At 40.0% G+C, this 22,781-nt stretch overlaps 1 protein-coding gene across 2 annotated transcripts in view; it reads left to right on the top strand.

Annotated features, from left to right (window-relative positions):
- GPC6 (glypican 6) overlaps window positions 1-4,876 on the top strand; it is a 1,192,747-nt gene extending 1,187,871 nt beyond the window's left edge. For both annotated transcript variants that reach the window (XM_037799716.1, XM_037799718.1), the window contains exon 9: window positions 410-4,876. In XM_037799716.1, coding sequence (XP_037655644.1) covers window positions 410-612 — 203 coding nt within the window. In that variant the 3' untranslated portion in view covers window positions 613-4,876. The remainder of the gene's footprint in view (window positions 1-409) is intronic.
- Window positions 4,877-22,781: the final 17,905 nt, after the last annotated feature.

The following is a 22,781-nucleotide window of genomic DNA, read 5'->3' as shown; positions in this document are numbered from 1 at the left end:
TCCAATGTATGGATGGATAAGTAAAAAAATGGGGACAAAAGCTAAATGAATAATAGATTGGGTGTTCTTTTTTATTTTTATTTTTTATTCTGATTCTGATTCTTTCTGGTATAAGGAAAATGTTCAAAAATAGACTGGGGTGATGAATGCACAACTATATGATGGTACTGTGAACAGATGATTGTACACCATGGATGATTGTATGGTATGTGAATATATCTCAATAAAACTGAATTAAAAAAAAAAAAAAACAAGCACAATGGGGTGGGGCAGGGAGTCTTGGGTGGCGAGAGTCCACCACCACCACAACTACCACCTTGACCACCATGCCTGTCCCCGCTGCATTCTTTCTCCCCCTACTCTTTCCTGGTGTGGGCTCTCACATTCTTTTTCCATCTTCCCACCCCAGGTGATGAATCCAGTGGCTCAGGGAGCGGCAGCGGGTGCATGGATGACGTGTGTCCCACGGAGTTTGAGTTTGTCACCACGGAGGCCCCTGCGGTGGATTCCGACAGGAGAGAAGTGGGCTCTGCTGCAACCCAGCTCGGCCACTCCCTGCTGTCGTGGTCTCTCCTCTGCACCGGCCTGGCCTTGCAGAGACTGTGCAGATAATCCTGGGTTTTTAGTCAGATGAAACTGCATTTTAGCTATGTGAACAGCCAACTTACTTCTTTTCTTACACTATTGGACAATGGACCATGCCACAAAAACTTACTGTTTTCTATGAGAAGAGAGCAGTGCTGCCATCTGCCTCCCTTTTTGTTTTCCCAAAGAGTTACCGGGTGCCAGACTGAACTGCTTCCTCTTTCCTTCAGCTATCTGTGGGGACTTTGTTTATTATAGAGAAAATTCTTACTCAAATCTTTCATACCGGGAGGTTTTCTTACCTTCAGTTGCTTTTATGCTGCAGAAGTAAAGGAATCTCACGTTGTGAGGTGTTTCTTTTTTCCCCCGTTTAAAAAAAAAAAAGATAGAAAACAATTTTCCTTGTAAAATCAGGCCAAACCCCAAGACAACTGCATTTCCAAAAAACAAGCAAACAAAAGAGAAAAATAAAAGACCTGTAACACTATAAATATCAGTATTGACAGCCAACTCCCAGGGTAAGCTTCTCTGTGACAAATCAGGTTTACAAAATGCTTATGGGGAGAAAGTTTGAATTTTTTTAAAAGTTAGTGAAAATACAGTGTGTCTTGGAGTTACTGTCTTGCACTCTAATCACACAATACCAAATTACTTTGGAGGTACTGATACTGAAATTCAGAGTTCCGTCTTGAACATTAGAGCAAAAGTTATTACAACTCAGCACCTCTCTCTCACCCTGCCCAATTTCAATTTCAGTAATGGCACCATTTTTCTTAATTCTCTTAATGTCTGTCCATTGTATCCAATTGGCACAGATTTTTCCCTTCGTCTTCAGTTGATACTGAACGCTCCCATCTATTCATCCTCCTCAAGGGTCTGGATTGAAAATAATCTTCTCTGGCACAATGTCTTTGCTTTGGCCACAGCTTTGACATCAGTTAGATGTTTCTGCCTCCATGCTCATTACCCATCCCCCCCCCCAAATACCAGTTCTTTTAATGAGCAATGGCAATTAGATCCATACGTAAGTTTTCATTTTTAACTATTTGCTTTGTGTCAATTGGTTTCAGCATCCCAAGGGCATTGTCTTACAAAATAACTCACAACAAAAAAGTCAAGACAAAAAAATATATGTATAGTATTGACATGGAGATTTCTTTCACTTTTTTAGTCTTAGTATGATCATCTATTTTTATATCTCTATATATATAAATCACAGATTTTAACTTCTTAATTCCAAGCTCAGGGTTGACACACCTTTGTAACAAAAATGTTTTGTCAACCAGCTCTTCTTGTTTTGTGCTGCTCAGAAAAGGGATTTCTCAATGACCTGTGAGCACCAAGAATCAAGGAAGAGAACTTTTTACGTATCTAACTGTCCATTTATTACAAGTTTGCCAGGGCACACCCTTTTTGCATGAGCGTGCTTTGTCCTGGGTGCCCCCAACTGTACCGAGCTCATGGGAAGAGCCAGGGGCGTGCAGGACTTCACTGGCGACGCAAACTGAATGCATAAAGAATGTGTTATTCACTCAAAACCATTGCTTCCATGTACAACGCCTTTGGTCTAGGGTTCCTGCATGGCACTTGGTTAAATACTTGACTCAAGAGGCCAATTTAAAGCCACAGCCTAAACAATGCACTGAGTGTGCCAACGCCAGGCCCTCTGCTCTCCCTATCAGAGAAACAAAATAAACCAAACTGGGGCTGTATGAATACCATTGGCTATCCATGTGTTTCTTGGTTTTTATGATGCATCTGGAGTCAGGAAAAGTAATGTTTGAAGACTCCGTAGTATGCCAGTCACATTTTAATTAACCCATTGATAATAATGACGCGTAAGTGGTGTTTTTGATCTCCGTTCTCATCAAAATTATGATTAGTTATTGAATTAGTCATCACATTTAAGTAGAACACATGCGGCACAATAGTATTAAGTATATTTGAGCACTTTTACAAAACAAAGTATTTACAGGCATCTATTGCTATTTTATGCCTAATGAACTATGAAGTGTAGAATTTTGAGAGACTTTGTGGCATCCTTTCATTTGAATCTTTATGAAATTAACACTTAATCTAATTCAGCATTACATACTTACAGGAAACCATCCATTTCACTGCCAAACTTCAGCTTCCTATCACCAATTACACATAAAACATCTCTAGGCAGAGCCAATCGTTTACATTGCTCATTTCATTGTGTGTTCAGAAATCAGTATTGTCTTTCTTCAATAATTAAGGTGCAATACAAATTAAATCAACCTTGATTTTCCAGAATATCAGAGTAATAACTTATTTTTATGGCTTTAAACTCCAAGGCTTTCCTTTTTTAAAAATATTTCTTCACTGTTTTCTCTGAAACAGATCAGAATGCCTTTTTTTCCCCTGTGCTTTCACCCCCAAAAGGTTCTGTGCATGTGTATGATTACACACTATATTAATGAATGTGAACTCATGTTGTATACACACTAAACACACACACAGTATATAAAAAGCCTGCATCATTCATTTCAACACCTTCATTATCGATATTATTCGGGCTGGTGAGAGATAGTGATCTGTATCAGCCAGGCAGACAGCTGCAATGACTATCAGTTAATGATGCCACAATATTAGTTATCAGGCATGGATGTGGTCAAAATATTATTTAAGTTGTAATTCCTGGATTTTTATCATCATCCTGCTTTGTCATATGATTTTCAGGCTAATTTAATATGAAGAATTTTTTTTTATCCCTCAAAGAATTACTGCAATCTATTACCTCATTTCAGTTTGTATTTGGAACCACCCTCTCCTAAATTAATCCCTCCCCTTTCAGGAAGTAGCAAAGCGATAGGGGATGCAGTGACACACCATTATTTTTCATAACCCACTCTCATTCGCTCTGATGTCCCCCAAATTCCATGATCACATCATAACCTCTGTTATGAGAAGAGAGGAATGGGCTCACTGAAATCAGACTCTAGAAATTGGTGGGTGATGCTCACAACTGCAAACACTTAGCTTATTGAAGTGCCTCGATTTACATGTTCTTTAGTTATAATATATATTTTTCTAACAGAAATACCCGTCTGTAATTGGTGTATATTATGCTTTGTATACGTTATAACAAAACTAAACAGAGGCTTGTCTTTAGCAGAGAAGAATGAATTGCAAATTCACGAATTTGAGCTCTGTTTATGGTTCTGTATTAAAGGACAGACATGACAACCTTCTGCCATTTTAATGAAGGTAAAGTTGGTACTTTGATTATAGCCATCATAGAATGTTAGCATTAGCAATCTGACTCCCTTACGGTGAGTTGCCCAGATAGGACAAAGTAACTATCGCCCGCTTTAAATGTAAGGGACAGAAAATATTATTTTGCCTACACTGAAAACAACACTATTATTCATTGAGAAGCAGTAGTAACTATAAAAATAACAGCCTTTAAATAAATCAAATACATTGAAAATATTGTTGGAAGCAGAATGTTGATGTTGATTTTTTAAAATATTTTCATTAAAATGTTTTAATTTATATTCCCTACTGCAGACATTAGCCTACTTTAATTCTTTAGCCATTACGCACGTTTTGGCTACAGACCGAACACCAACTGAAGTCCCCAAGGAGGAATGAAAGTTAGCAAATTCCTGAGTTGTGATTCTTTTATAACTTCTCTTTGCAAGGCTAATTATCCAATGGTTTCATTAGAAGTAGACATGTTATTAGTAAATGTAAGTCTTGACTTATATAAAACTTGCAGAAATTCAAACCCAATTTCATTTACTACAGTCACTAACAGACCTGACTTAACTTTTGAAAAATAGGTAAATAAATAAAGGCAGTCGAGCTTTGCCAACAGAAGAGTAAAAGAAACCATAACTTATAAATTTGCAATGTGTTCTTCCTTGTTGGAGACATTTGCCAGTGTTTAGTTTTAGACCAAGTTAGACACTAGAGTATTGATTTATATGCATTCTGGAGCCTTGCTCTGTCATGGTTGGCTACAGCACGGACTCAGCTAAGTGTGGGGACATTCTGAACCTCATTCAAAGTTGAGTAGTTACTGGAATCGTTGGCATTGCCTTGTAGTGAGGTGTTTTCGTGAAAAGACACCTAAGGATGGTATAATAGTGAGGTTTCTGTGTGCATAGACGTAATATATATGCAGGATAAATGTGTGCACCAATCAAACCTAAATTTTTATGTGACTGTCAAATGAATATTATTTGGGTTAAGATTTTTTTCATTTCTGATTTGGATAGAAAATTGATATTAATCTTGTATTAAAATAGTTTTTAAAAATCTACCAGTGCCCTTTCTGCGTTTTCTTAATTATCATCATAGTCTGAATTTCAAGTCTTTCGATTTTTTTCTTTGAGATCCTTTTCAGAAGCTGCACGATTTAAAAAAAAAAAAAAAAAAAAATCATGTAGACTAGACCAGCACAGCCACCTAAGTACACTCAACATTTGAGTCGTAGACTTAAAGAACTTTAGAACATTTAGAGCTTTCCAAATGTGTAGTGAAAATACGTCTCTCTTCTTTTGTATTGTTTCCTTCTCTTTAGCGGCCTAAGAACTAATGTCAATACTTTATAAATGAGGTCAGAAAAATAAGTCAATATGTGAAAGGACTAACAATTTCCAAATTCAGCAAATTGCATTGATTTTTATATTTCTGAAACATTCCCATGCTCTCAGGCATGCTAAATATTATTTAACATGTTAAAGAATCATTTAGCAAATCTTTATTGAGCTCCTGCTCCGTGCTAAACATAATCTAGGTGCTATATCACTGGTTGTCAAAAATCACCAGTTGAAAATCAGTCATTCTTTAATATAGTTAACCATGATTATTACAAATACATCACTTATTTCAAGAATCTCTTTCAAATAAAGGAACCAGTGTAAATAAAGTTCTCAAGAATAGGACCTTTAGCTATAAGTCATGCTATAATTTAGTATGGGAACTTTAGGATCATTCCCATCTACAAAACCACAATATAACAGATTTTACTTGGAAATCAACTGAAACCAATTTCATGGGAGGGGAAAAATCCAAATGGTTTTGGAAAAAAAATAAATAAAACCACAAACACATTTGCCAGGTGACAATAATACTTATCTACTTTCATTTCTCTTTGGATTGATGGTCTGGGATACAGTCAAAATATGTGCACAAATGTGAAAGAGGACATTGATTTTTAAAATGCCAAGTTTTAAAGTGGTGGAGAAAAGCTATAGAGTATTATCTAGTATCTTGAAAGCCAGAAAGATGTAGCCACAATTTTAAGGGTCTATTCAAATAGATACTCACAATTCACTTAGTGCAGATACATTTCCATTCCATTGATATGGAATTTATTTGCTGATACAAACAGGTGACCAAACATTTCGTATTGATCATAAATGGAACACACAGCAAGGCCAGGAAGAATGGGCTGCCTGCCTTTGTAGCTTGTTTAAGGAGTACATGCTCTTGTACACCTTGAAACATAAAGCAGAGCAAGAAAATGGGAAATTTACCCTGCGAGGGCTCAAGTTTGAAGCAGAAAAAACCCTAATAAACTATTAAGGAGAGCAGACAAGTATTATCTTGAATGAACTCACCTTCTCTTCAATAAGAACAGGCATCTGGATTTTTAAAATGAAAGAAACCAGTAGATTTAGGCAATAGTAGTCATCCATTCTTTCAAAGGATACGTAATGAGCAATTGCCCTGTGCCAATTATGGTTCCAGGTGCTGGGAATAGAGTCAAGAGCAAGATAACAAGATTTCTGCTCTCAAACAGCTTACGTATTACTTGGGGAGAGACAAACACCACACAAATAAATGAATGAATGAGATGATTTCAGAAAGTGGGAGGTGCCTTGAAGAAAATAAAACAGGAAATTGGATAGTGACTAGGGAGGACACTGTACTTTAGACTAGCAGTCATGGAGAGCCTCTTCGGGTGATATTTGAGCTGTGACTTGATTCACAGAAAGAGACAGCCAGATGCAGTCTGAGGACCAAGATTCCCAGGCAGAAACTAGGTCTCAATCCAGGAAAGATCTTCTTGTACTCCAGTGTGACTGGAGCATGATGAGTGGGTTGTTACGTTTTGGGAGATGGTTGAAGAGTTAAACAGGGCAGGCATGTTGAGTTAATAAGTAAAGCTAAGGTCTTACCGCCTGTTGAAGCCAGAACGCTAAAATGGCACATCCCTATGCAACAGCTCTGCTGGTAATGCTCCTTGCATTTTAAAGCATGCTTTAGCAAGGAGCTATGCTAAGATCTTTATGTACTTCATCTTTTTAGGATCCCTATAATGTAGGAATAATAAATGCCATTTATTATGGGGACAGTGAGATTATTTGTTTGCCCAGTCACACAAATTAGCAGGTGGGAAGGCCATGATAAGAACAGAGATCTGCAAGACCTCAGCAGAAATGTGATGGTATATAAGGATAATTTTAGTTTTTTATTACACACTCAATTAAACTGGGGTCCTGAGAATTGGCAGCAAGTGTGAGAATTGGCAATAAGTTGAAGAGCAGGAATCTGTAGACTTTTACTTGCACAAAGGGTGTATATTAAAAGTATGTTATGAGAGGTAGTGCCATTAATTACTTTTTATGTTAAAGATTTTCAAAATTAAAATCATAAGAAATTATTGACTCTGGGTTCTTGCATAGCTCTCCTTTTACAGATGCTATATATCAAAGTTTGAGGACTGGGATGGACACACATGTGCCTAATCTACTTTCCCCTTATTTGTAAATTTGATTTAAATCTCATACTCACAGAAAGTAAATCATCCACAGTACCTAGCCCAACTGCCAATGACTCTCCCATACATAAACTTTGTCTATAATTTATTTATCTCTTTTTGATGGTCAAGTTGACCCAAAATATAAATTAAAACAATCCAATAATTTATCAATCCAAACATACAACCAGTTTGTCTACTTTGTTGACTAAATTGACTGTTCCAACCATCTTGTGAAGTACTATGATATTGACAGCCAGCTCAATCAAAGTCGTGGCGATGATTTTCTCAGTTAAAATATTAAGACCGGGGTATGTTTTGGGGTTGAGGGGGTGGGGTGTAGAATCCTCCTGCCTTTCTTCTTCGTTGAGTTAAATCTCCCTTTACTGTTGAATTCCACCTCATGCCTGATTAAAAGGCATGGTCCATTACCCTCCTTGCTTAAGAAAATTGGGATATTTGATTACAAGCTTTGTCCTTGTTGAAAAGGTTATCCTTAGACACTTCAGAAAGGTGGATATGGGGTTAGAGAAAGGTTTGTCTACGAAAATCTGTTTCTCTCTCTTCATATAAAATGTCTTATATTTGCATAAAGCATTCAACTTAAAGGGAGCCTTAGAACTCATTTTCTTATTTAATCTTCCTCTACATAAAGTAGAATCTACCACATAAAGTAGGCAGGAGTTACTTGATCCGATTTTACAGCTCAGAGAAGTACATGGTGGAACCAAGGTCTTCTTGCTGTGCTTTTGTTTATTCTCTCCCTTTCTTCCTTATTTTCTCTCCCTCACTCCAGCCCACCCAATCCTAAAGGCTTTAATGTAAATTATTGTGACCTCCACCGACCTCTTAATCATTTATGGATGGAACCAGTCTGGCAGCTCAGCTGTAGGAATTCAGTAACAAATTCTCCCTACTCTGGTAGAATGATATCCCTACAGTCTCCTGATTCATCTCTGGCTCTGAATCACATATAATGAATTAGCATCTACCAATATCCTGAGTGTGAAAAATTAGATGTCCTCAAATTTTATATTAAGCCAAAGAAGTTACGTCCAAACAGCTTTGTTAAAAGCTTGCTAGTGATGCAGGAATGAATTCACTGGTTTTTGTTGGTTTGAACCATTGCATATGAATTAGCATATTATGGCTATTTTTATAAATCAAAGATAAACCTAGGTTCTTTGTGCATATGTTTGGTTTTGAGCTTGAGGGTTCTTTTTTTGTTTAATGGAAAGGGAAAACTCTACACTGAGTAGTATATTATTAGACAGGAAGCATGAGAAATGTGCAAGCAAAATGCTTTCTCTAGAAAAGAATAAAAAAAGATTTCCCCCACATCTTAAATCTTTCTTCTGATGGGGCAGTCCTAGGATTGCCTATGAATCATATGACTTCTTTCTGGTGCCTCATGAGGGCGTGACAAAGGATGGGTTGAGGGAGGTAAAATAAAGAAGGAGAAAATGAGACTATAGTGGCACAGAAACTTCAAAATAAGTTTTCTACATTTATCGGTTCATTTTTGACCCTTCTTTGAAAGTCTCCTCTCGATGGGGAAAACTCCTATGGATGGTATAAAATAATAGCACTTAATGAAAAACTTTTTAAAGCTTTTAAGTCTTTTTAGAAATCACAGAGGAATTGTGGTACATTGAATGAATAAATATTCTACACTCACCAGGTATAAATAAGAAGACTGTATGTCACAATGGATTGAGACTTTATGCCTGGTGTCCCAGTACAATTGCTAAAAGTACTTCTTTCACTCTCCATGGTGACTCTGGTTTGAATGATGACTTATATGGGTACCCTAGGAGTGAGTAATGGCTATTCCCAAGATCAATTTACCCTCAAGTATATACCGCAACTTGTAATTTTTCTAAATACCCACCCAGCTGAAGAAGTACTGAGTAATGTTATTCACAAGTAACCTCACTGTTTAAATCTACCCTGCCTATTAGTTGTATTGAAAAACAAGACTCTGAAACCATCTCTGACCTTGTCGAGTACTCTATAATCCCATCTCATGAATGCCCAGCTCTGAACATTAACCTGCTTTTGTCTCAAAATGGATTACACTTGGAACTTGGCCCCAGATGATTGATCCCTTCTGTTTTTCAGCAATTTTGCAGGAAATGTTAGCGAATGACACCACTGACAACTGGTGCTGCCTCTGAAGTTGTATTTTGGTTCCGTTTGCTGTTGTTGGAGAGATGTGATTTGGGGTGTTTTCTTCATTTACTAATTGAAGCATTCTGCCAGCTGCTGCAATCTTTTCTTTTGTTTTTGGAGTCATGTGTGCAATTAATTTCTTGACCCCTGTTGCTGGCTTAGCCATCTATGTAATAGTCTCCACGTTTCTCCTACCCTAGCACACAGGACACATGATATTCACCTCACACTAAATGTAACTCTCCCCTTCAAATGAGCATGGCAGAATGCAAGTGGGTAATGGTGAAGTTAGTACAGAGCTAATGATGCATCATTCCAACTTATGGAAAAAGAGAGTCACTCACAAATTTTATTGCTTCAATCATTATTTCTAAAGAATTACTTGCAACACTTCCCAATTGATTCCTACATTGGATTTATAAAACCCTTGAGCTGCTCCACTTAACAGCTGGGAGGAACTGTTCCAAAGAGAAAATGGTGTGATATAAAAGGTGCCACCTGCTGATACCAACATATAAAAAGACACCTCTTAGATCGAAGACCATTGGCAGAAAGGAGCTTACTGTTTGATTAACTCACTCAGCCCTTCAAATGTTCAGATTCCCTTTTTCAGGAGTACCTATTCCTAATCATATTCTTTTAAGGATCAGTTGGGCAAAAATATGTAGACTAGCATTGTCTATGCAATACAGATGAAGTTTTCTACTAGAATTAAAATTATTTTACAAGACTTGTAAAATCTAGCCAGAAATCTAAATTCAATTCATACACTTTTTTCTCAGTGCCTTACATTATGATATATGTTTAGGGAGCTACATGATTGAGTAAGACATACTCTTTTCAAGGAGAAAATAATAACACCTACTAAAATATCATAACAAAAATAACACCTGTAATAATAATGCTTAGGTACTGTTCTAAGCTCTTCCCATATACTAATTCATTTTATCATCAAAAATAGCACCATGAGCTAGTACCATTAGTGTCCTAATTAGACAGGTGAGGAAACAGGCAGAGAGAAGTTAAATGACTCACACAAGGGCCCACCAAGCTGGAAAATTAGCAGAGATAGAAAATGCTGAAACCACCAGAGCTGATTATTATAAGAGGTACATACCTCTGAATGAATGGAGGCAAAGTATGACATAAAGGAAGGAGAGAGGCTACCTTTTTGAAATAACAGTCTAGTGTGGGCTCCACTACAGAAAAAGTACATAAAAAATAGTCAATGATCATCTCATTTCCATACATTTATTCTGCCAAGATTTTAAAAACTATTTTCCTGTACTTGCCCTGGAGTGTGGGGAGAATGCATAGCACCAGAAAGCTATGCATAAAGCTATATGTATATGCATAAATATATTATGTGGTAGAACAACTGATCGAATGGGGACCTTTTCCCAATCCTACCCCACCCCAACTCCCTAAACTCCAAAGGAACAAACAAGCCAAAATATTGACGAGCAAAGTTCTCGTTCAACCTTAAGATCTCGATGACATCAGGACAAACCACAGTGGCTTTGTGCTGCCTGTTTATGAGATCATCTAACCCCTTGACTGAGTTATAGCTTTATAATCATTCTCTCTTGATTTATTACCCTGTGCACAGCACTCCATTATCTAGAGTGCTGTCGGAAAATACCTTCACAGCTGCGAAATTACCCTCATCACCACTCTTTTCTTAGCCAGTGCTGCTCCTGACCGTGGGGATGGGGGGAGGAGCAGAGGGGAGACGAGTGCTCGATGTTTCAGGGACAGCTGGGAGATGGGGCTTGACACTTTCTCCATGTCCGCAGTCAGTGCTACTGCCCATTCACTCTCCACTTCACCCTAAGCCTTTATTAACCCAGGGTGGAATATGGCAATTTCCTGAGCCACAGTCATTAAAGTAAATACCATTTCTCCCCATAAGGCACCCTTTAGCTGCTGTGTTCCTCATGCTTGTTTAGCTCATGATATTTCACGCCAAATATTTTAGAGACAGTGTTCAGAAATCACCAGGCAGCTAGACTGAAATGCGGCCCTCGCATCCATCGGGGAAGGAGTCAGACTGCAGGGAGGTCGTGTTTTGTATTTGCTTTTCATTCATTATGTGTTTCTTGCTGAGCCTGCCTTTCCCACAAATATTGAAGACTGAGCTGACTAATGACTCCCTGTTAACACCAACTCATGTTTGTGATTATGCATCTTCAGAAAGTGCTTAATATATACTATCAAAAGATTTTGCTTTACAGCGATGGCAATTATGCCAGATGTGATATTGTGTTATTAGACAAAGGCAATCTCGAAAAGCTTTCAAGGTAACATTTAGAAAGTAATCCTTTATTAGGTTGCCTAGCAAGATGCCCCATCAGTGCTTAAAACACATAAGAGGTTTGAGTTCAGTTAAAGTTTGTGTTACCAGATGGAGACGGTAATTACCCTGTCCCCAAACTCGATTTCATTTCTCTGCCTTTTGCCTACAAAGTTGCCAAAACAATATCCTGCTTTTCATCCAGAGCACACCATTTCATATTTCCTGTGGCTACATGTTTATTAATGAATGTGTGATTTTATTAACCACAGTGTAAGACAAGAATATTTTAATCATGGTGTTACACCTACTGCCTGACATAGATCACAAAGGACAATGAAAAAATTGATTTGCAATAACTCTTTGGAGCCAGAGCAATAGTTACCCAGGAGTTCTTTGTCAGAGGATCTTGGCTTTTCATTAACTACTTAGACACTAAATTCTTTTCAACTCTGGCAGAAGCAGCCAGGGAACACTTTGGGAGCTCTATAAAAGGCATTCTCCTAATCTTCAAATCGTTGGAAAGACTCTTTAGCATCTGTTAAAATATTTTTTCCCTTCTAATCTGCCTGAAACTAATAGGGAAAAAATTCTGAGATGTTTCTTAATTAAGCAATAAGAAATGGTGGAGTGGGGTCTGTGCTGAGTTAATCACAGTTGCAAAGCATGGAAAAAGGAAAAGAGCTAAGTACCCCTAAATCCTTAGGCATCTGATTTCCCTCTGCATGTGCCTTATTGCTATTATTAAACAGTCTTTATTTCAAAATAGAAAGAGCCACGTGTGAAAAAGCCCAAATGCAAGGGAGGGCCAGGGCTGTGAATGAAGCAGAAAGAACATTACCACATCCCTTTTGGCACCGGAAGGGGGGTGACGGGAACAGCGACTGGGCAAGAGGGTTCCGCCTTTGCCCTGTTATCATTTAGCCCAACAACTTCCAGGGGAGGCCCTTGGAACTACATCCTTGGCCAGGCAGGTCATATGATAGAAGGAAGCCGCCAGGTGGGAACCTGCTCCCCCCAAAGGAATTCCTGTGCAAGTCCAAGGAACCCATTCCGCATGCAGCTGGGAAAGGAAGCAGGTCTGAGAGCAGACATCCCCTTCCCCCAGACAAGCTTGCAACCCCCTCTTTAAAATCCCCAAAAAGGAGAGCACTAAGCCCTTAAATCTACTTTCTATTCCCTATTTTCAACCTAGGACACAGAGACTGTAACAACTCCTCCCTACCAAATCCTGGGAGCTTGCCATTTGCTCAAATAAGCATCTCAATTAAAACATGCTTGTCTATTTAGGTCCTTGGGCTTGTTATATTTATTCAGCCCTAAGATCAACAACAGGAATTAACTTTGGGACAGTCTTTCACACCGAGAAGAGCTGTACGCTTTTCTCACCACTGTGAAAAATTTACTTGGGACTTATTTAACCTAATTTTATAGAATGACCAAATATATTTTGATGTATTGCTTTCTGGTCATCAACAATAGCTACATGAACAAAAACCAAGACAAAAAAACAAAACAAAACAAAACAAAACAAAACAAAAAACGTTTTTTCTGCTCTGCCATTATAATTGTCCAATTCATCCTTATAAAAATTGCATGGAAAAATTGCACCACGTCACTCGTTTACTTCATGTGTTGTTCATCTTTTCACTCTCATTTGACCTTTTATTCCATGAAGAGATCAAATTCTGATGGTTTGAAAGACTACACTAAATACTAGAATTAAGTACAGAGCTGATGTTTTCGTATTTTCTCCTCAGGATCATCAAAATTGCTTCATGTTCTCCCTCTACTCACCTGTCTCTTGCCACAGCTGATAATATTTGGGACAGTCTTTAGGTTAAAGCACATCAATTTTCAAGAAGACGTCTTCTCTAGTCTCCTCTTTAGCATCTTAGATTATAGATTTTTAAAGTCTTTTGATCACCACAACAGGACTTCTCTATGCAATGCTTTCCAGCTTTCTCCACCATATAGGATGGTTGTGTCAGCATGGTTCTCAGTGTCACACGATGTCACAGATGAGACTGACCCTTCCCACAACCCTGAGGGCTGAGAAAATCAGTGCTTTTCCCTGCCTAGAACTCTGCTCTAAGGAAAAGAGGGACAGGATCTTTGAAAGCCTTCTGCTAGCATAGAGGGCTTCCACATCTGTTAGTCTCCCAGCAGGGACCCAGTCTCTCTCTCAACTTGTCGTGGTGTTGCTTCATTTGCTATTTAGTATAATCCTAAGGAAAAACATAATTTTAATTATTTGCATAAATTTTACTGTTCATCTTTATATTGTGCCATGCCAGTTTTAAACAAAAATAGAAGATATTTAAACAAAAAATAGAAGAAATATTTAGCTAATATGCAGAATAACCAAAATTAGAGATTCCATAGTTTGTACACACATCTGTATTTACTATATTACTATCTTACCAAAATAGTAAAAACATTGTACAAAACTAACTCATTTTTCTTTAATTTCACTTCATGATATAAACACATCCCATAGGAACTTTTAAAAGGAAAAGGAACTAAGGGTTGCTTTATTGTTCCCTTGCCTTCTGGGTCATCATTTTCAGACTAAGTGGTTAATGCTGAGACGTAACATGAGCAGGAAAAGATATCACAGGGTACTTTCTTATTTGGGTTTCTTAGAACACCATTGCCATCTTTCTGCCCTTGAAGCAAGTTCTGGTTTAAATGGGAAGGGTGGCCCCTCAGGGTTTTCAGCACCCTGCTTAATCAGTCCTGGATGTAACATGCTTATGTGGTTCTTAGTTTGAGTCTTGATGAATTCCCACACATTGTGGGTCCACCAGAATTCTGTGCTCATGGGACATCACAAATGCTATACGTAAAAGGGGTGACAAGGTACAGTAGACATGTCCCGTTGTTGTACCAACTTCTCATATAAAACTCATGTTCAAAGATAAAACTATTAACAATTTCAAGATGGTGTCAGTAGAGCATTAAACTAAGTGTGGGGCCCTCTGAGTGTGGAATGCCCTGTCACCCAGCCCTATACCTGGATCCCTTCCCAGGACCCAAGTATAGCTTCTAGAATTACTTATGGAAAGTACTCCGTCACTGCAACCTGGCAGTCTTGAAAACAAGGACCCACTTCCCTGAGAATAATGAACCCTTGAAATGGTATATGTGGTCATTCAGGCTGGATGGGTGCCAATTATTAAAAAGGAAGCTCTGGATCCTAACTTACAGCTAGCTGAGCAAACTGCAGGAAGTCACTTTAAAAGGCCCTGAGGTGATCTCATGTACAAAAAAGAAAAAATATTCCTGAGATCTGTACCTGAGTGAGATGCCACATAGATCAGATCAGCTCTGGCAAGTACGTCCATCTCTAGAAAGATGAGCATCAGCAGGTTTTTCAAAATCAGTGGTGCCTATGGGGAACAATCTAAAGAAAAGAAGGTATCTCCAGTGTAATGAAGTTGAAAAAACTGTTCAAAGCAGGAAGAATAAAGTGGGGTGGGGCGGTGGGGTAAACAGAGTACTGCCAAGAGAAGGAAGAAAGAAAAGAGTCAAAACAACATCAGATGAGGGAGGAGAGAAGATTTCATGTGAGGTACCACCACTCTTTGAACTCTGAAGATGAGAATCTAGAGTTTAAACTTCAGAAAATGAGAGGCTGCAACTGCCAGGATCTGTGAAGGCAAGTAGTGAGGAGAGAACAGCTGAAAGGAAGGGTCATGTTGGCAGAAGCCTCTGGGGATAAATAGAAGGAAGACATAGAAGGCAGAGGCCAGAAAATGTTATCAATCCATTATTTGGCTTTGCTGATTTATTTGTCATTCCAAAATCACATCTGCCTCTTTTACCTGACTTGATTGCATCACAAGGTTGTTTATTGTGGGGGACAGGCCCTAAGGCGCCTCCCCCGCCATGATCCCAGGCTCCTGGTTTCATGTCTTGGTGTGATCCCCTCCCCTTAAATGTTGGCCAGACAATGCTGGGACTCCTGATCCACAGCAACTATGAGATAATAAATGTGTGTTGTTGAAGCCTCTAAGTTTGTGTTAATTTGTACGCAGCAATAGGTAACTCATCCATGCACACTGAATTTTATGAAATTTAAAGTGACTTTAACAGGTCATTTAAAATTCCTCCCAATTTTATCTTTTCTTCAAACCATGCTTTCTTTTCCCTGAAGAGATATAAATCAAGAGTCTAGTAAGAATCAGCTGCAGACATCCTTCTTAATGCTTGAAAGATAATCATATTATCATTCAGTGTTTTAAAACTTATATGATAGTGCAGTAGGTGGGGGGAATAGGAAGGGGCAGATTGTGTTAAAGCTTTACAGTGACACAAATGGAAGAGACAACTTAGTTCTGTATGTAAAGCATTCAAGTTGTATACAGTCTTTATTCCTTAAGTAAATTGTTTCTGTTTCAAAATTGGACCAGTGAAATTTCCCATAATTTGAAATGAATGGCAGAGAATGTAGTTGGTTTGCTTAAAAATATAAATCAGGTACTAAACAGTAAAACCTATTCTTTGTTCAAAAGTAATATAAGCAGTAGTCAAAAGCTAAGGAGATTACTTTTCATTTCATTCATTTTCTCTATTTCCTTGAAGTCACTTTCCAGGAAGAAAGAGAGAGAAAGAGAGAGGTGGTGGGGGAGGAAGAAAGGAGGGATGGAAGGAAGGAGAAAACAAAAGAAAAGAAGAGATCTCACTCCATCTTAGTTGTTTAGTTTAGTTCAAAACCATGGATGAAAACACTGCCCAAAGTTATCAGCATTCCCACTGTAATGATATAATTGCTGGCATGATCAACTATACATGTCACAAAAAAACTTCTCTACAAAGGAACATGGATGCTTTCTTGGAGACTTTACTGCTAATTATAAAAGCCAACATATTCCTAGGTTTCATTTAGCTGCTAAGAAACTCAAGAGCTAGATTCAGGGTCCAACTCTGTAATTAAACTACGTCGGGAACAAGATATTATGATTTCTCTGTTGTTTCTGCTTCACTTTTGCCCTTTTAATACTTTTAATTGCCATGTTTACATCTTATTTACCTTTGTCAGTCCACAGTTTCTAGAGTCCTTTTTTTAATCACAAAACATGAGCTTTAGGTTTTTGAAATTTAGGTCAGAATCAATGAACTGTGTGTGTACCAGCAACATTTTTCTGTGTCTTCATATATGTTATCTGACTTAATCCTTTCAACTATCCTATGAGGGAGGCACCATCATCCATTTATTAAAGAAACTTGAGGATTAGAAAGCACATATAATTTCTCCAAAGTCTAGAACTAGCAAATGTCAGAAAGATAATTTAGACACAGCTTTTCTGCTTCTAGGTTCAGTGTTCTTTCTGTTATATCATGCTGTGTCTCCTCTTTAGCTTGAAGGAGAGTTGGAGATCATTTAATCCCAAACACTCCCCAATTTTACAGTTGGGTAAAGTGAGACTCAGAGAAGTCAAGTTGGTTAGCCAGGTCACTCTGCCTGGAATGGAAGCCTTGGGATTAGATAAAACCTCTAAACCATCACAGGCAGGCCCCCTAAGAGGCTGGCTTTGAGATAAAAACATGAAAGTAGTGAGAGAATAAGCCATGCATGTATCAAGCAGAAAGTGTTCCAGATAGAGGGACTAGCAAGTGCAAAGTCCTGAAACAGGAACATGCTATTTCAGGACAAGCTGGGAGGCCAGTGTGGCTAGCACTAGAATAAGCAAGAAAAGTGGTAGGAAATGAATTCAGAAAGGTATAGAAAAAGTCAGATCATGTGTGTCTTTTAAGTTTTCTATGGTTCTGGCTTATACACTGAGATGCGGCGTCATTGGCGCGTTTTGAATAGGGAGTGACATGATGACGTGCTGCTGTGTTAAATTGTGAACACAGAATGAAGGAGGACAATGGCAGAATTAAGAAGCCATGCTTGGACCTGCTTAGGAAGCTATTACAATGAACCAGAAAAGCGGTGACCTGCAGGTGATAAAAGATGGATGTACACCAAAGTGGATATTTTAATGCTAGAACTGGCTATATTTGCTCATGTCTGGACATAGGGTATAAGAAGAAAGAGAAGAATCAAGGGTAACTCCAAGGGCTTTAGCCTGACCACTGGAAGGATGGAGATGCCATTCACTGAAATGGAGCTATGATGGGAAGAACAGAATTGGGGGATAGACAATCAGGGGTTCAACTTTGGACGTGGTACGTGTAACCTGCCTATTACATATCCCAGTGGGAGGTTGAGTAGCAGCTGTGTATTTGCAGCACTCCTTAGCACCATTCCCCAACTTTTTTCTCAAAGAACTTACCAGCATGTTACTTACCATGTATTTTACTTGTTTGCTAATTGTCCATCTCACTTCTCCTTCTGAACCCAGTGGAGTGTAAACAACATAAAGTAGATTTTTATCTGTTTTGCTCAATGTTTTATCTTGAGCTCCTAGAATAGTGCTTGATACATGATCAGTGTTCAAAATACAAATGTTTGACACTTCAACATTGCCAAATCAATTGATCTTTTACTATATAATTTCTAAATTTGGCATGGTACTTAGAAATAGCCTTTCTTACCATTAGATTAAAAACTATTGGTGGAGGCGGGGCAAGATGGCAGACTGGTGAGCTGTATGTTTTAGTTACTCCTCCAGGAAAGTAGGTAGAAAGCCAGGAACTGCGTGGACTGGACACCACAGAGCAATCTGTCTTTGGGCATACTTCATACAACACTCATGAAAACGTGGAACTGCTGAGATCAGCGAAATCTGTAAGTTTTTGCGGTCAGGGGACCTGCGCCCCTCCCTGCCAGGCTCAGTCCCGTGGGAGGAGGGGCTGTCAGCTCCGGGAAGGAGAAGGGAGAACTGCAGTGGCAGCCCTTATCGGAAACTCATTCTGCTGATCCAAACTCCAACCATAGATAGACGGAGACCAGACACCAGAGAATCTGAGAGCAGCCAGCCCAGCAGAGAGGAGACAGGCATAGAAAAAAAACAACACGAAAAACTCCAAAATAAAAGCGGAGGATTTTTGGAGTTCTGGTGAACATAGAAAGGGGAAGGGCAGAGCTCAGGCCCGAGGTCAGGGCCTGAGGCGCATATGCAAATCCCGAAGAAAAGCTGATCTCTCTGCCCTGTGGACCTTTCCTTAATGGCCCTGGTTGCTTTGTCTCTTAGCATTTCAATAACCCATTAGATTCTCTGAGGAAGGCCCTTTTTTTTTTTTTTTTTTTTTTTTAATCCTTTTTTCTTTTTCTAAAACAATTACTCTAAGAAGCCCAATACAGAAAGCTTCAAAGACTTGCAATTTGGGCAGGTCAAGTCAAGAGCAGAACTAGGAGAGCTCTGAGACAAAAGGCAATAATCCAGTGGCTGAGAAAATTCACTAAACACCACAACTTCCCAAGAAAAGGGGGGTGTCCGCTCACAGCCATCATCCTGGTGGACAGGAAACACTCCTGCCCATCGCCAGCCCCACAGCCCAGAACTGCCCCAGACAACCCAGTGTGATGGAAGTGCTTCAAATAACAGGCACACACCACAAAACTGGGCGTGGACATTAGCCTTCCCTGCAACCTCTGCTGATTGTCCCAGAGTTGGGAAGGTAGAGCAGTGTGAATTAACAAAGCCCCATTCAGCCATCATTTCAGCAGACTGGGAGCCTCCCTACACAGCCCAACAGCCCAGAACTGCCCTGGGGGGACGGCACTCACCTGTGACATAGCACAGTCATCCCGCAACAGAGGACCCGGGGTGCACGGCCTGGAAGAGGGGCCCACTTGCAAGTCTCAGGAGCCATACGCCAATACCAAGGACTTGTGGGTCAATGGCAGAGACAAACTGTGGCAGGACTGAACTGAAGGATTAGACTATTGCAGCAGCTTTAAAACTCTAGGATCACCAGGGAGATTTGATTGTTAGAGCCACCCCCCCCCTCCCTGACTGCCCAGAAACACACCCCATATACAGGGCAGGCAACACTAACTACACACGCAAGCTTGGTACACCAATTGGACCCCACAAGACTCACTCCCCCACTCACCAAAAAGGCTAAGCAGGGGAGAACTGGCTTGTGGAGAACAGGTGGCTCGTGGACGCCACCTGCTGGTTAGTTAGAGAAAGTGTACTCCATGAAGCTGTAGATCTGATAAATTAGAGATAAGGACTTCAATTGGTCTACAAATCCTAAAAGAACCCTATCAAGTTCAGCAAATGCCACGAGGCCAAAAACAACAGAAAATTATAAAGCATATGAAAAAACCAGACGATATGGATAACCCAAGCCCAAGCACCCAAATCAAAAGATCAAAAGAGACACAGCACCTAGAGCAGCTACTCAAAGAACTAAAGATGAACAATGAGACCATAGTACGGGAGACAAAGGAAATCAAGAAGACCCTAGAAGAGCATAAAGAAGACATTGCAGAGAAAAAGCCACTGGAAGCAAGAAGCTGAAGGTTACCAGATTCTGGAAGAGAAGAGAGAGGCGAGGAGAGGCTACCATGTACATTGCCATATGACAGAGGAGTCCAGGACCAAGGATCTCCAGCAGCCAGCTCCAGAATACCAGTTTTTGGGAAGAAAACATTACCTTGTTGGCAGTTTCATCTGGACTTTTTCCTAGCCTCAAAACCCTGCTTGGAAAGCCTGCACAAAAAGGCCCATAAAGCTTGGGCCAACCGCAAGATGGATAAAGATGTGGAACCAATGGAATAAGTTTTGACTTGTTCAGACCCCAAATCCAAGCCACCTTTCTTACTGGAAAAGTCCATGGAATCATCTCTTAAGTACATCAACAAGAAATTTCCGAACATAGATGTTCGAAACAGCACGCAACATTTAGGACCAGTACATCGGGAAAAAGCAGAGATAATTAGATTCCTCACCAACTACTACCAGTCATTTGTGGATGTCATGGAATTTCGGTTACTCCTCCAGGAAAGTAGGTAAAAAGCCAGGAACTGCGTGGACTGCACACCACAGAGCAATCTGTCTTTGGGCATACTTCATACAACACTCATGAAAACGTGGAACTGCTGAGATCAGCGAAATCTGTAAGTTTTTGCGGCCAGGGGACCCGCGCCCCTCCCTGCCAGGCTCAGTCCCGGGGGAGGAGGGGCTGTCAGCTCCAGGAAGGAGAAGGGAGAATTGCAGTGGCTGCTCTTATCGGAAACTCATTCTACTGATTCAAACTCCAACCATAGATAGACTGAGACCAGACACCAGAGACTCTGAGAGCAGCCAGCCCAGCAGAGAGGAGACAAGCATAGAAAAAAAACAACACGAAAAACTCCAAAATAAAAGCAGAGGATTTTTGGAGTTCTGGTGAACACAGAAAGGGGAAGGGCGGAGATCAGGCCTTGAGGTGCATATGCAAATCCCGAAGCAAGGCTGATCTCTCTGCCCTGTGAACCTTTCCTTAATGGCCCTGGTTGCTTTGTCTATTAGCATTTCAATAACCCATTAGATCTCTGAGGAGGGCCGTTTTTGTTTTTTTTTTGTTTTTTTTTTTTTTTTTTTTAAATCCTTTTTGCTTTTTCTAAAACAATTACTCTAAGAAGCTCAATACAGAAAGCTTCAAAGAATTGAAATTTGGGCACGTCAAGTCAAGAGCAGAACTAAGAGAGCTCTGAGACAAAAGGCAATAATCCAGTGGCTGAGAAAATTCACTAAACAACACAACTTCCCAAGAAAAGGGGGGTGTCCGCTCACAGCCACCATCCTGGTGGACAGGAAACACTCCTGCCCATCGCCAGCCCCATAGCCCAGAGCTGCCCCAGACAACCCAGTGTGACGGAAGTGCTTCAAATAACAGGCACACACCACAAAACTGGGCGTGGACATTAGCCTTCCCTGCAACCTCAGCCGAATGTCCCAGAGCTGGGAAGGGGGAGCAGTGTGAATTAACAGAGCCCCATTCAGCCATCATTTGAGCAGACTGGGAGCCTCCCAACACAGCCCAGCAGCCCAGAACTGCCCTGGGGGGACGGCACTCACCTGTGACATAGCACAGTCATCCCTCAACAGAGGACCCGGGGTGCACAGCCTGGAAGAGGGGCCCACTTGCAAGTCTCAGGAGCCATACGCCAATACCAAAGACTTGTGGGTCAGTGGCAGAGACAAACTGTGGCAGGACTGAACTGAAGGATTAGACTATTGCAGTAGCTTTAAAACTCTAGGATCATCAGGGAGATTTGATTGTTAGGGCCACCCCCCCTCCCCGACTGCCCAGAAACACGCCCCACATACAGGGCAGGCAACACCAACTACACACGCAAGCTTGGTACACCAATTGGGCCCCACAAGACTCACTCCCCCACTCACCAAAAAGGCTAAGCAGGGGAGATCTGGCTTGTGGAGAACAGGTGGCTCGTGGACGCCACCTGCTGGTTAGTTAGAGAAAGTGAACTCCACGAAGCTGTAGATCTGATAAATTAGAGATAAGGACTTCAACTGGTCTACAAACCCTAAAAGAACCCTATCAAGTTCAGCAAATGCCACGAGGCCAAAAACAACAGAAAATTATAAAGCATATGAAAAAACCAGACGACATGGATAACCCAAGCCCAAGCACCCAAATCAAAAGACCAGAAGAGACACACCTAGAGCAGCTACTCAAAGAACTAAAGATGAACAATGAGACCATAGTACGGGATATGAAGGAAATCAAGAAGACCCTAGAAGAGCATAAAGAAGACATTGCAAGACTAAATAAAAAAATGGATGATCTTATGGAAATTAAAGAAACTGTTCACCAAATTAAAAATATTCTGGACACTCATAGTACAAGACTAGAGGAAGTTGAACAACGAATCAGTGACCTGGAAGATGACAGAATGGAAAATGAAAGCATAAAAGAAAGAATGGGGAAAAAAATTGAAAAACTCGAAATGGACCTCAGGGATATGATGGATAATATGAAACGTCTGAATATAAGACTCATTGGTGTCCCAGAAGGGGAAGAAAAGGGTAAAGGTCTAGGAAGAGTATTCAAAGAAATTGTTGGGGAAAACTTCCCAAATCTTCT

Source organism: Choloepus didactylus, chromosome 12 (assembly GCF_015220235.1).
Source record: "Choloepus didactylus isolate mChoDid1 chromosome 12, mChoDid1.pri, whole genome shotgun sequence".
Classification (NCBI taxonomy): Eukaryota; Metazoa; Chordata; class Mammalia; order Pilosa; family Megalonychidae; genus Choloepus; species Choloepus didactylus.
Note: the sequence above shows the minus strand (reverse complement) of the source record. Positions and strands in the feature narration are given on the sequence as shown.